At 37.7% G+C, this 11,161-nt stretch overlaps 1 protein-coding gene across 1 annotated transcript; it reads right to left on the bottom strand.

Moving 5' to 3' along the window:
- Positions 1-150: 150 nt before the first annotated feature.
- LOC128236205 (uncharacterized) lies at positions 151-9,286 on the bottom strand. The gene is made up of 7 exons (XM_052951091.1): positions 9,150-9,286; positions 6,529-6,691; positions 4,646-4,847; positions 3,715-3,910; positions 2,698-2,805; positions 2,114-2,223; positions 151-324 (listed from the first exon to the last, which is right to left on the bottom strand). Exons 1-7 carry the CDS (start codon positions 9,250-9,252, stop codon positions 151-153), a joined length of 1,056 nt encoding a protein of 351 aa, XP_052807051.1. The 5' UTR covers positions 9,253-9,286.
- Positions 9,287-11,161: the final 1,875 nt, after the last annotated feature.

Here is an 11,161-nt window from a genome sequence, read left to right on the forward strand (position 1 = left end):
ATTGAATTTTGAGGAAATCGTTGTTACGCTCGTTAAACACCCTCAATGAGATTGCGTTTCAATCAATGTTATTTAAATACAACACAGTTGATTGTTTATTCCTTTATTATGTGCTAAACAGTCCACACACTAGGGCTAATACTAGTTCATTTATTGTGACTTTCCCCAGAACTCCATGGCCATGTTTTGGGCTGTGGTTGGCAGGTTCATCATGCTGTAGGGCACAGTCGTCTTGTAGCTCTGGTCGCGTCCGTTCAGGCGGACAGTGATGTGGACATTAGCAAGCTGCATCTGGGCGTTCATGGAGGAGGGGTCGAATTCAACCTGGAAATTTCATTTGGTGATGAACGATTTCAACCTGGAAATTTCATTTGGTGATGAAAACCAGCAGGTAGACTTTCCTTATGTTTCGAATAAGAGTGAATTATAACGCCCTATTGGGCACTCAAACAACGTTTCGAGTATCAACCATTTGTTCGATGCCGATGACAGACTTTTCTAAAAGTTTACCTAAGTTACTTCATAAGTTTTATTGAAAAAAAGTTGAAAAACGCTTCAGAGTGATAATTTGTGCATATAAACAGTAAATATATCTTTGATTCAGAAGATCAGGCATGTTTAATGCTTTGAAATAGCTGACTGCTTAATCGACTTTTTTGGAAAAAAAATATGTTGATTATCGCTAATAGCTTCAAAGTGTTAATTTGTGCATTCAAACAGTTAATATGTCATTGTTTTAGAAGAAAATGCATGTATACATTCTTTGAAATAGGTAACCATTTTAGGCCGCTAGGCCGCTAGGCCGCCAGGCCGCCAGGCCGCTAACTTCACGCCGCTAGGCCGCTAGGCCGCTGAAGTGCTCGATCGACTTTTTTGAAAAAAAGTTGAAAAACACTTCAGAGTGATAATTTGTGCATATAAACAGTAAATATATCATTGATTAAGAAGATCAGGCATGTTTAATGCTTTGAAATAGCTGACTGCTCAATCGACTTTTTTGGAAAAAAATATGTTGATTATCGCTAATTGCTTCAAAGTGTTAATTTGTGCATTCAAACAGTTAAAATGTCATTGTTTTAGAAGAAAATGCATGTATACATGCTTTGAAATAGGATTCAATTTAGGCCGCTAGCCCGCTAATTTCACGCCGCTATGCCGCTAGGTCGCTGAAGTGCTTGATCGACTTTTTTGAAAAAAAGTTGAAAAACGCTTCAGAGTGATAATTTGTGCATAAAACAGTTAATTTAAAATTGTTTTAAAATAAAAGGTAAAGAAAAATATTCTGAATATATAACAATTTAAGGCCGCTATGTAACTATATGAATAAAGAACCTTGATTTATCATTGTTTTAAAAAAAAAAAACGCATTAACAATTGCTTGGAAATAGAAAAAAATAATTAGGCCGCCAGGCCGCTAGGCCGCCAACTTCACGCCGCTAGGCCGCTAGGCCGCCAGGCCGCTAACTTCACGCCGCTAGGCCGCCAGGCCGCTATATTCACGCCGCTAGTCCGCTAACTTCACGCCGCTAGGCCGCTAACTTCACGTACATGGGCGAGAGTTAGTTTCAGCTCTAGCGATTTCTATACTTAACTTAAAGTCTGCGTTCACAAGTTCCTTTTATCTAGTCACGGTGCCTGAAGGGAGTTCTACAAAGTACGCCTATGGCCAATATAAATTTGTTACTAGATACTCATTCAATTATACTTTGTTAAATGGGGGCGGGGTTTGACTTTTTTCTTAGATGGATGCCTGTTTTTACTGTTGAATATGTGTCCATGCTCTTTCTGTTTTATAAGGGACCATATACAAATGTTCCTGACGAACCACGAACACGAGCGTAACAATTTTCCTTTTTCACATGTGAATGTTATACCCGACATCGTAAGTATGAATAAATGCCGTGTCCGGACAGTACCGGACCGATACGCAAATACAAACCCTAGTTCAACATTTTTATTTGAGTCATTAAAATTTAAGGGGTGGCGGAAAAAAGAGGGTGCAGGCGGGGATGAAAATCTAGCAATTAATTTATGGTTGCCTTACGAGAGTTTCCTTTACTGAAGCATCTTCATAACATGCATAGTTAAAACCTCTAAAGTTACCCCACGTTACCTTGGTGATGATGGGGTGGATCTTGTCCAGTGTGGCGTCATAGACTCTCTGGAGCTTGCCGACGCGATCCTGGATCGTCTTGTTCGTGTTTACAATCTCAGGTCCACAGACTTAAATAAATATACATTTTTGACCGGCTTGTCTTTAAAGGGGCTCGTTCATATATTTTAAATAGGCTCCATTTTGTGTAATTTGTTCAGATTGAGTTGTATTGTTTATTTTTCTTAATAAACAGCAACTAATAGAATGATATTCTTTTGACTCTGATATAAATTAACTTGTAAATCAAAGCCTTGAGTATTTCATTTTTTACTAAAGCTTTTCGGCAAAAGGGTCAAACTGTGTCATTTACCAGCGTTGAAGACAAACTATGTCCTTTTAAATGTGACGAAGACGTAATGATGATTAACAGTAATGACGTCAAACTGTGCCATATATCTACGTTGATGTCCAACTGTGTCCTTTTACCCGCGACAACTACGGTTTACCTTCGGTTATGGAATCAGGCAGTGTCATTGACCTTTGGCGATGACGACAAATTTTGTCATTTACCTGAGGTGATGACGTCAAATTGTTGCATTTACCTGAAGTGATGATATCAGACTGAGTGGGAAGAAGGAGTGGCCGACAGGGAGCGCATTTCTCCATACACTGGCGGGTCTGGGCGTCAAGCTCACGTCGGCCGAAAAGGCCTGAGAAAAAAAGAATCATTGATAAATGTCAAAGAGTACCTAGCTTCTGTTAATGAAGGTTATATGAATGTAAATATAACTTAATGCCAAAAATAATCGTATGTACGGCCGTTCGACCTTATGAAGAGATTATAATGCACGCATTGACTTTACGCTTGTATCACAAAAAGTGATTTCTCTTAAAATAGGCATTCTCGCTAACCTGAGTGATGATGCTATGCGTACAGTAGATATCAGATTCATCATTATCAAACCTCTGATGAATGAGAATGGGAAAGGGCCGAATGGCCAAATTCTTATTTATTCGGTGTTGTGAAAAACCTTCCAAAATAGATGCTCATTTGTACAATCGATTTCTGTTCTCTTCGATCTTGGTTCAAACCAGGATTGTACTGTTATGTTGTTATAGTCATGAGCATTCTGAGCATGGAAAAACCGAAGTTCTGTGCAATACTTAAGAAAAGGTTCTTAAGATACTAAGGCGTAAAAAGGTTTCCATTTCCCCGGCCTTCCCTTTATGACGCGAGCGTTAACCTATATTTGCCTTGAGAAATTATTTGTTTGATTTGTTATTCAAAAGGTAAAAATTAAGTGTTTTGGTCTAAAATACTCTAAATACAAGATCAGTAATGATAATTAATACTGATCTTATAGATGCTCTTTAAGTTCTGGGTAACAGAAAAATCTTAAAAACAATTCGCCTTATAAAAAGGGATTTCCCGACCTACATTCCATCTTATACCCTATTTATTTATACATATTTTTATTATTTATTTATTATTTTTTTTATTATTTTATCTATATTTTGTTTTTTGGGGGAGGGGGAGGGGGTTGGCATCAAACCGGGAACAATGGTATTATTTTTTATGCCCCATAAAATCTATAATGCACTTAAGAACTACTGCATACCTCCAATAGCGTGTCCAATGCTGCCACCGATGTCCCCAATCGTGTGCCCGATGTCTGTTCCGACGTTTCCGATACTGCTTCCGAGGTCAGTAAAGCCGTCGCCAATGAGATTGGCGGTGTCGATGACGCTGTTTCCAGCGTCAAGGATGGAACCACCGAGGGAGCTGAGTTGGTCCTTGAAACCGTTGAATGCCGACTGTAAATAATATGATTAATATGGTAGGTTAAATAAGCACATGTTCATATAAACGTTACAAACACAATCTAATAAATTTAACCTGCATTCTTTGTCAATATCTGGATTGATGCGTTCAAAACAGTTTTCCAATAATCGACTTCAGATGTTGACGAAGATACAAATGCATTCATAAAACGGTTTTAGCAAAAAGGGTAAATAAAGATATATGATAAACAGTGTTATTGTTTAATATACGAGTACAATGTTATGTTATATTTTATGTGTATTTCATGTTTATTATGAACTAATATTTAGTTTGTACTGACGATGAATATACTTTGTACATGTACAAGCCGAGCTAAATACTTCTGTCAGTCCGTTAGAAGTAAAAATTGAGTGATAAACTATTAAAATGGAAGGAAAAAGTAGGAGAGTTATATGCAACCGAATGGTGGATGGAAAACCTGCACCCTTGGAAAAACCTGGTCTCAAAAACCACAATCCTCACAAAACAGCGAACAGAAAAGGGAAATAAAAATACATTTATAACAAATATACAGTCACAACTCGCTATGTCGAACTTTGTTATCTCGATGTTCTGGTTATGCGAAAAAAATCGAATAAGTTTGGTTATATACACTTTATGTATTTATGTTAAATCGAATGTCGTTATCTCGAAGTATGTCTTATGATCACAACGACTATGACAAAGCACTACAAATTATAGCTGAAGTTAATCTAGTATAAACTTACCGAAAAGCCATCATAAACTCCACCAACAGCGGAACCTCCAAGATCTTTCACGGAGTTTAGGAAACCATTTGCTTTGTCGCCTAGAAGGTCCACGGCGTCCCCAACCTTAGAGGCCATATCGTTGAACGGCCCCTCAAGGTAAGTGTATGGGTTGACCAGGTTTGCTCCAGCGTTCAGGTAATCCATGAAGCTTGGGTCAGCTCTACAGAGAAAAGACAAAGATATCGTGGGTATGAAGTTATGATTATAAATCAGAATTGTATACATCGGATCCACTCGAGACATTGTCCGCCAGTTGCTAAGCAACGCGATGTAATGAACACTGGCTAATGAAGAACTGTTTCAGCTTTCAGCCAGGAACCAAATGATTTATGCCTATTGCGATCGAAACACCTCCGCCATTATCCAACAGAATTTGGAGCTTGCCGGAGATGGCCGAGTTGTTACGATTGCAGGGGCGTATCCAGAATTCGACGTTAGAGGGGATCTAACTTAGGGCGTAACCTTTTGGCTTGCGCCCCTACCTCAAACCCGAAATGTATTTAGTTGAAAGTGTTGGCAGTTGTGAACGGAGCGGTTTGTGGGAACTCCCCCATAAAAAATTAACAATTTCTAGTCCAAAATGGTGCACATCTTATAACTTTTTTTTCTCCTATATTGAAAAAGAAGTAAACTTTGACGCTTTAAGAAAGGGTTGATTGTGCCTGTCGAAGAGTCGCCAGGTACGTATGGTACAGTCCTGTCCAACAACTGGAAATTTGTTAGTAATATTAAGATGAAAGTGGTGTGGAACAAAAGTACGGGTATACTTTTGTTATGATTAATTACGTGTCCATTTGGTATCTGCTGTAGAAGCCATTTGGATTTCCTTTGAATTAAAAAATAATATTTTGCATATTTTTTGCTGATAAAAATTCAACATATTCCCTATTCAGTGTGCGTATACCACGTGATAAATGACGTCATACATGCTACGTCGGAAGGCAAAAAATTGCTTAAAATGAAGACTTAAATCAAAGATAACTTTTCATTTACAACACCATTTTAAATGAAACAAAGGGCAGTCTATGCCGCTTAAAGAGCCCCGCATTTGTTTATCACCAAAATTTGATGAGGTCATTAGTTTCATCAAACACTTCGACAGACCTGTTTCCAAAATAATGTTTTGACAGTGCTCCGTCAGACGGCCGTATTGTGAAAAGGTTTGTCGAAGTGTCTTAAGAAACTAAACTCTCGATCAAATTCTGGTAAAAGATTGAAGGTGGGGCTCCGTAGGCAGCGTAGACTGCGCTATGTTTCATTTAAAATGGTGAAGAAATAGTGAAGTTATCTTTGTTTAAAGTATTTTTTCAAATCAAAATATTGCCTTCCGATGTAGCATCTATGACGCAATTTATCACGTGGTATACACACACTGCTATTTAACTCAAGTACATTATTCACATGAAACATCGCCAACACGGCCATTTTATAACTTTCTGAAGTTTTCATTAAAGCTGCACTCCCACAGATTTATCATTTTTACAACTTTTTTATTTTTTGTCTTCGAAAGAGCAAATTTTTGCGTAAATATCTGCAAACCAATGATATAAGATTGCTGACAAGAAATCAGACCGTAGATTTTCATATTTCCGTTCAAAAATTATTGCTTTATGGCCTAAACCATTACTTACGGTTTAAGAAAAATTCACAAAACATCATTTTTTTAACTTAATTACAAAAATCTGCGATCTATTTTTTTGTCAGCAGTCTTATTTAACTGGTTTCCATGGATTTTCGCAAAAATTAGCTGAAAGTTGTCAAAACGTTCAATCTGTGAGAGTGCTGCTTTAATGCGTTTACTTCATGTTTAATGTTTTGTGCGTGTTTTACAGCAGACTTACTGGCAGGCTGACTGAGCGGCGGACTTGCATTGGTCCGTTTTGGCGGTGACCTGGACCTTACAGGCGTCCATCTTGACCTTAAGGTCACGTGACATGTCCACGGTGTTGTTCATCTCCAGTGCGATCTTGTTCAGCAGCGTTTGGCGAAACAACTGTGTGAAGGCTGTAATGTATTATAGATATAACGAATAGAAGAAGATACAGAAGTAGAGGAAGCGGAAGAAAAGTCAGAAGAAGGAGCAGAAGAAGAAGAAGAACCACAAGAAGAAGCAGAAGAAGAAGCAGAAGAAGAAGCAGAAGAAGAAGAAAAATAAAAAGAAGACTTATTTCCTGTCTGAACATTTGTTAACTCAATAACTAATTATTTACGGTTTGGGTAATATAGAAGAAGAAGAAAAAGAAGAAAAAAAAGAATAAGAAGAAGAAGAAGAAGAAGAAGAAGAAGAAGTAGAACCAGAAGAAGAAGAACCAGAAGAAGAAGAACCAGAAGAAAAAGTATTTGAAGAACCAGAAGAAGAAGCAGAAGAATAAGAACCAGAAGAAGAAGGAGAAGAAGAAGAAGAAGAAGAAGAAGAAGAAGAAGAAGAAGAAGAAGAAGAAGAAGAAGAAGAAGAAGAAGAAGAAGAAGAAGGAGAACAAGAACAAGAAGAACAAGAACAAGAAGAAGAACCAGAAGAAGAACCAGAAGAAGAAGAACCAGAAGCAGTATTTGAAGAAGCAGAAGAAGGAGCAGAAGAAGAAGAAGAAGGAGCAGAAGAAGGAGCAGAAGAAGAAGAAGAAGGAGCAGAAGAAGAAGAAGAAGAAGAAGAAGAAGAAGAAGAAGAAGAAGAAGAAGAAGAAGAAGAAGAAGAAGAAGAAGAAGAAGAAGAAAAACCAGAAGAAGAAGAAAAAGAAGAAGAAGAACCAGAAGAAGAAAAAACAGAAGAAGAAAAAACAGAAGAAGAAGAACTAGAAGAAGAACCAGAATAAGAAGAAGGAGAATAAGTATTTGAAGAAACAGAAGAAGAAGCAGAAGAAGCAGAAGAAAAAGAAGAAGAAGAAGAAGAAGACTTATTTCCTGTCTAAACATTTGTTGACTCAATAACTTATTATTTACGGTTTGGGTAATATATTATTTTGGCATCAGAGTGTGTATCGGATGAGTGGCAGTAGGCGGACATTAAAATACCCGCAAAAGTTCTTAAGGATTTAGCCTAGTACTTAATGATTGCCTTTGTGCAATTTCATTGGCTTAAAATGTAGGTTGTTTTCTAACTGTGGCATTTCATTGAATCATGTCAGAGCTATGTTATCTGTTTTGTTACGAAGTACATTGTAATAATGTCACACTACTTTAATAGTATGTTGAAAGAAATGGTTACACAGTTTTAAATAATTTCAACAAGATACGAATACTTAAATAGAAATAAGATCGCCGCGTAGCGTACGCTCGTCTGTTTGTTTTTGTCAAAAAATTGATATCACCTCACAATTATAATATTTAGTCAGAATTTTGGGCATTGCTAAGCAACAGCGTATTGTCTTTGGCAACATGTGTACCAAGTTTCATTGCAATATCTTAAACGACGTTTAAGGTATGACCGAGGTAAAGGTTTTTGCACATCGACGTTGACGTTAACAACACTAAATATATGACACTACAGTCGAACCCCGTTGGCTCGAACTCGCTTGGTTCGAATTCCACGTTGGGTCGAACTGGATGTAAAGAACCGATTTTTTTTAACTAAGCATAACCGCTTGGCTCGAATTGTTCAAGGCTCGAGGTATTTCTGCCGGTCCCTTGGGGTTCGAGCCATCGAGGTTCGACTGTACCTCGACTCTTTTTATATTGAATACCGATGAGTTACTTAACACATTTATAACTGATGTAACTGAGTGATATTGAATGATGTTTTAATACATGTAAAAACAAAGCATTTATTAAATTTTAGAAAACAATGTATGAGTTATCAGCATCATTGCTGGTTTCGTTTATAGTTATTTTTCAACGATTTGGGAGAAAGTACGTTATGTTAAGCCACTATAGTTGGCACGATGTTGCGCGAGTGCGTGGTCTTGTGTTGTGTGGGAAATTGAAGTTCCGTGTAAAAAACCCTACTTGTCCGGATTGGTGACCATCAAAGCAAACTCACGTACGATCAGGCCCCAAATCGAACCCGGGACGCCTTGGTGAGAAACAAGTGCGGTAACAACTGCACTAGTCGGAAAACCCAACCATAGCTAGATTCTAATGCAAGCGCTTTTTCCAGTTGCATATTAGGGTATTATATTCTTCATCTAAGACGTATCTGCTCTCATATTCGTGTTTGTATACATCCAATTATGTTTCAGCTCGACAGTTGTTAAAAAAGCCAACAAAAATCAACAATGTCATGACATCTTGTTTAATCTAAGGCACATGGTCTTTGGTGGGGGGCTATTCCCTTCGAACGGTAGCTAGGGCAAAAGCACATTTCTTCCGTAAAACCTAGCAGTATTAGCATCCATGGTCTAAAGCGCTCGGCGCACTCTAGCCACTCCGTTCACAGCCGTTAGCAACCCGATAATTTTAAGTTGTTTCAAAAATTATGAATAACATTATCTGTTAACTGTTTTAAACATGTAAAGAAGATTTCACTTACACTGGAGAGAAAATGCGTCCATGGCCTGGAGCGCCCGGCGTCCCCGGGCTGCTCCGTCAACTGCCGCTAATAGCCCGATGGAAACAATTATTAGTAACTTCATACTGGCAAAAGTGAGGTCAACACGTGGTGCTTATTCCTTTTATACCCTAAGTAATGTCTGCTTATCTTTGTGTTAAAATATGGGGTCAAAAGTCTTTAGAAATAGAATGTACATCGGTAATTTAAAGGGACATTTAGGAACACAGCTTGGCAATTTTCAGTTAAGTGCGCGATTTTAATTGAATATGAAGGAGTCCAACCCACAAATAAGCTAATTCTCTGATTTACCTTAAAGGGCCTAGATACCAGATTATTCAACTGCAAGAAAAATAAAAGAAATTAATATTTTTGTGTTCAGCGCATTGAATCTTAGCTACTGATGTATCACATCGCTTACGACACATCTATCTTTGACAGTTTGTGCGTGTGTTTCCAATTCAAAATTAACTGGGCAGGTTTACCACCCAGTAAATTTAAAAACAGCGTCGGTATATTGGTCTGTCTGACTTTCACACGCTAAAATAAAAAAAATACTCACTATAAACAGGGAACCAGTATGGGCTATTTTTAAACGGGTAAGTTCAGTTGAGACAGCGACATAATAATCTTTTAATCATATAAAATCATGTATTCTCGTCCTCGTGGTCCTTATACTGGCTCGTATTGACAATATTCCAGTCTTGTTTTGAGGAAATACTGTATTTGTCGATTTAGGGACCATCTGGTGTCTAGTCCCTTTAATGTTAAATGTTGATGCCTGATGTCCCCATATAAGGTTGGTATCATTTGAAAGGCGTTTCATTGCTGATTACTAATATGTAACTTATAATGTGAATAAAATAAAGAACTGACACGAAATGGTTATTTAGACCCCGATAATACAGGTAATGCGAAAGAAATTCACGAGATGAACATGTGGTCTATGCATATACTTCAATATTAGAAATATAGGTCAGCTTTAAAAGTTGTGCATGTCGCCTAGAGGAGTTGAAAATGTGGGCATGTTTCGTTTAAGTTCTTTTACATGTGAAATCAAACACTTAACAAAAGTTCAAACCCTTGACCTAGTACTTAACAATGACTTTGACCATATGAGGTTCCGTCACGTACTCCTCACGTGACAATCAAATGTGATCCAATATCGCTAATACACTTTCATTAAGTTTAGAAGAGGGACATGTACAAGGTTTAAGACCCGATCTCAGGATCATGTGATCTTGTGGTTCCCCGTAATATTTACAGTACATTAATGTATATAACATGTGAGCCAGATTGTCAATAAGTCTAGAAAATGTGCACCAGACTCAAAATCAAGGCTTAAACCTATGACCATGCGTTAAAACCTTGACTATGATCCAGCGATGTTCCATCATAATTATTGGTCACATTCAGGAGTTGAACATGTGACCCAATGTCGTCCATTAACTTCGATAAGTGATAGAGATATGAGGCAGACTCAAAATCAAGGCTTAAGCCTATGACAATGTATTGTGTCTTCGATCCTGATCAAGTGATGTTAATCATTAATTATTTTCGTCACATTTAAGAATTAAACATGTATAGTAACCTTGACCTTGATCCGGCAATGCTCCATCATGAATTATTCATGACACATTCAAATATTTAATATGTGACCTAGTGTCGTCCATTAACTTCAATAAGTGAAGGAAGTATGCGATAGACTCATATTAAAGGCTTAAACATATGACCATGTATTGAAACCTTGTATCCGATCCAGCAATGTGTCATCATGAATAATCAAGGCTTTAACCATGCATATGGTTTGTGACCTCGGCCTTGACCAGGCAACGTTCCATCATGAACTATTTACGTCACATTAAACACGCGACCCAATGTATTTACTTCAATACGTATAGATGTGGATCAGTTCCAATTCAAGACCATGCATTGTGACCTTGACCAAGGCTTTGTACCAACATCGATTCTGAATACAACCTTGGTAAGTTAAA

This window comes from Mya arenaria, chromosome 5, assembly GCF_026914265.1.
Source record: "Mya arenaria isolate MELC-2E11 chromosome 5, ASM2691426v1".
Lineage (NCBI taxonomy): Eukaryota > Metazoa > Mollusca > Bivalvia > Myida > Myidae > Mya > Mya arenaria.

What these genes read in the sequence shown, in the direction of transcription:
- LOC128236205 (XM_052951091.1), bottom strand. Translation starts at nt 9,252, where the DNA reads ATGAAGTTACTAATAATTGTTTCCATCGGGCTATTAGCGGCAGTTGAC. An exon ending in GCCGCTCAGTCAGCCTGCCA is followed by an intron (nt 4,848 to 6,528) that starts GTAAGTCTGCTG and finishes TTTTCTCTGTAG; the next exon opens with AGCTGACCCAAGCTTCATGG. An exon ending in GAGTTTATGATGGCTTTTCG is followed by an intron (nt 3,911 to 4,645) that starts GTAAGTTTATAC and finishes TATTATTTACAG; the next exon opens with TCGGCATTCAACGGTTTCAA.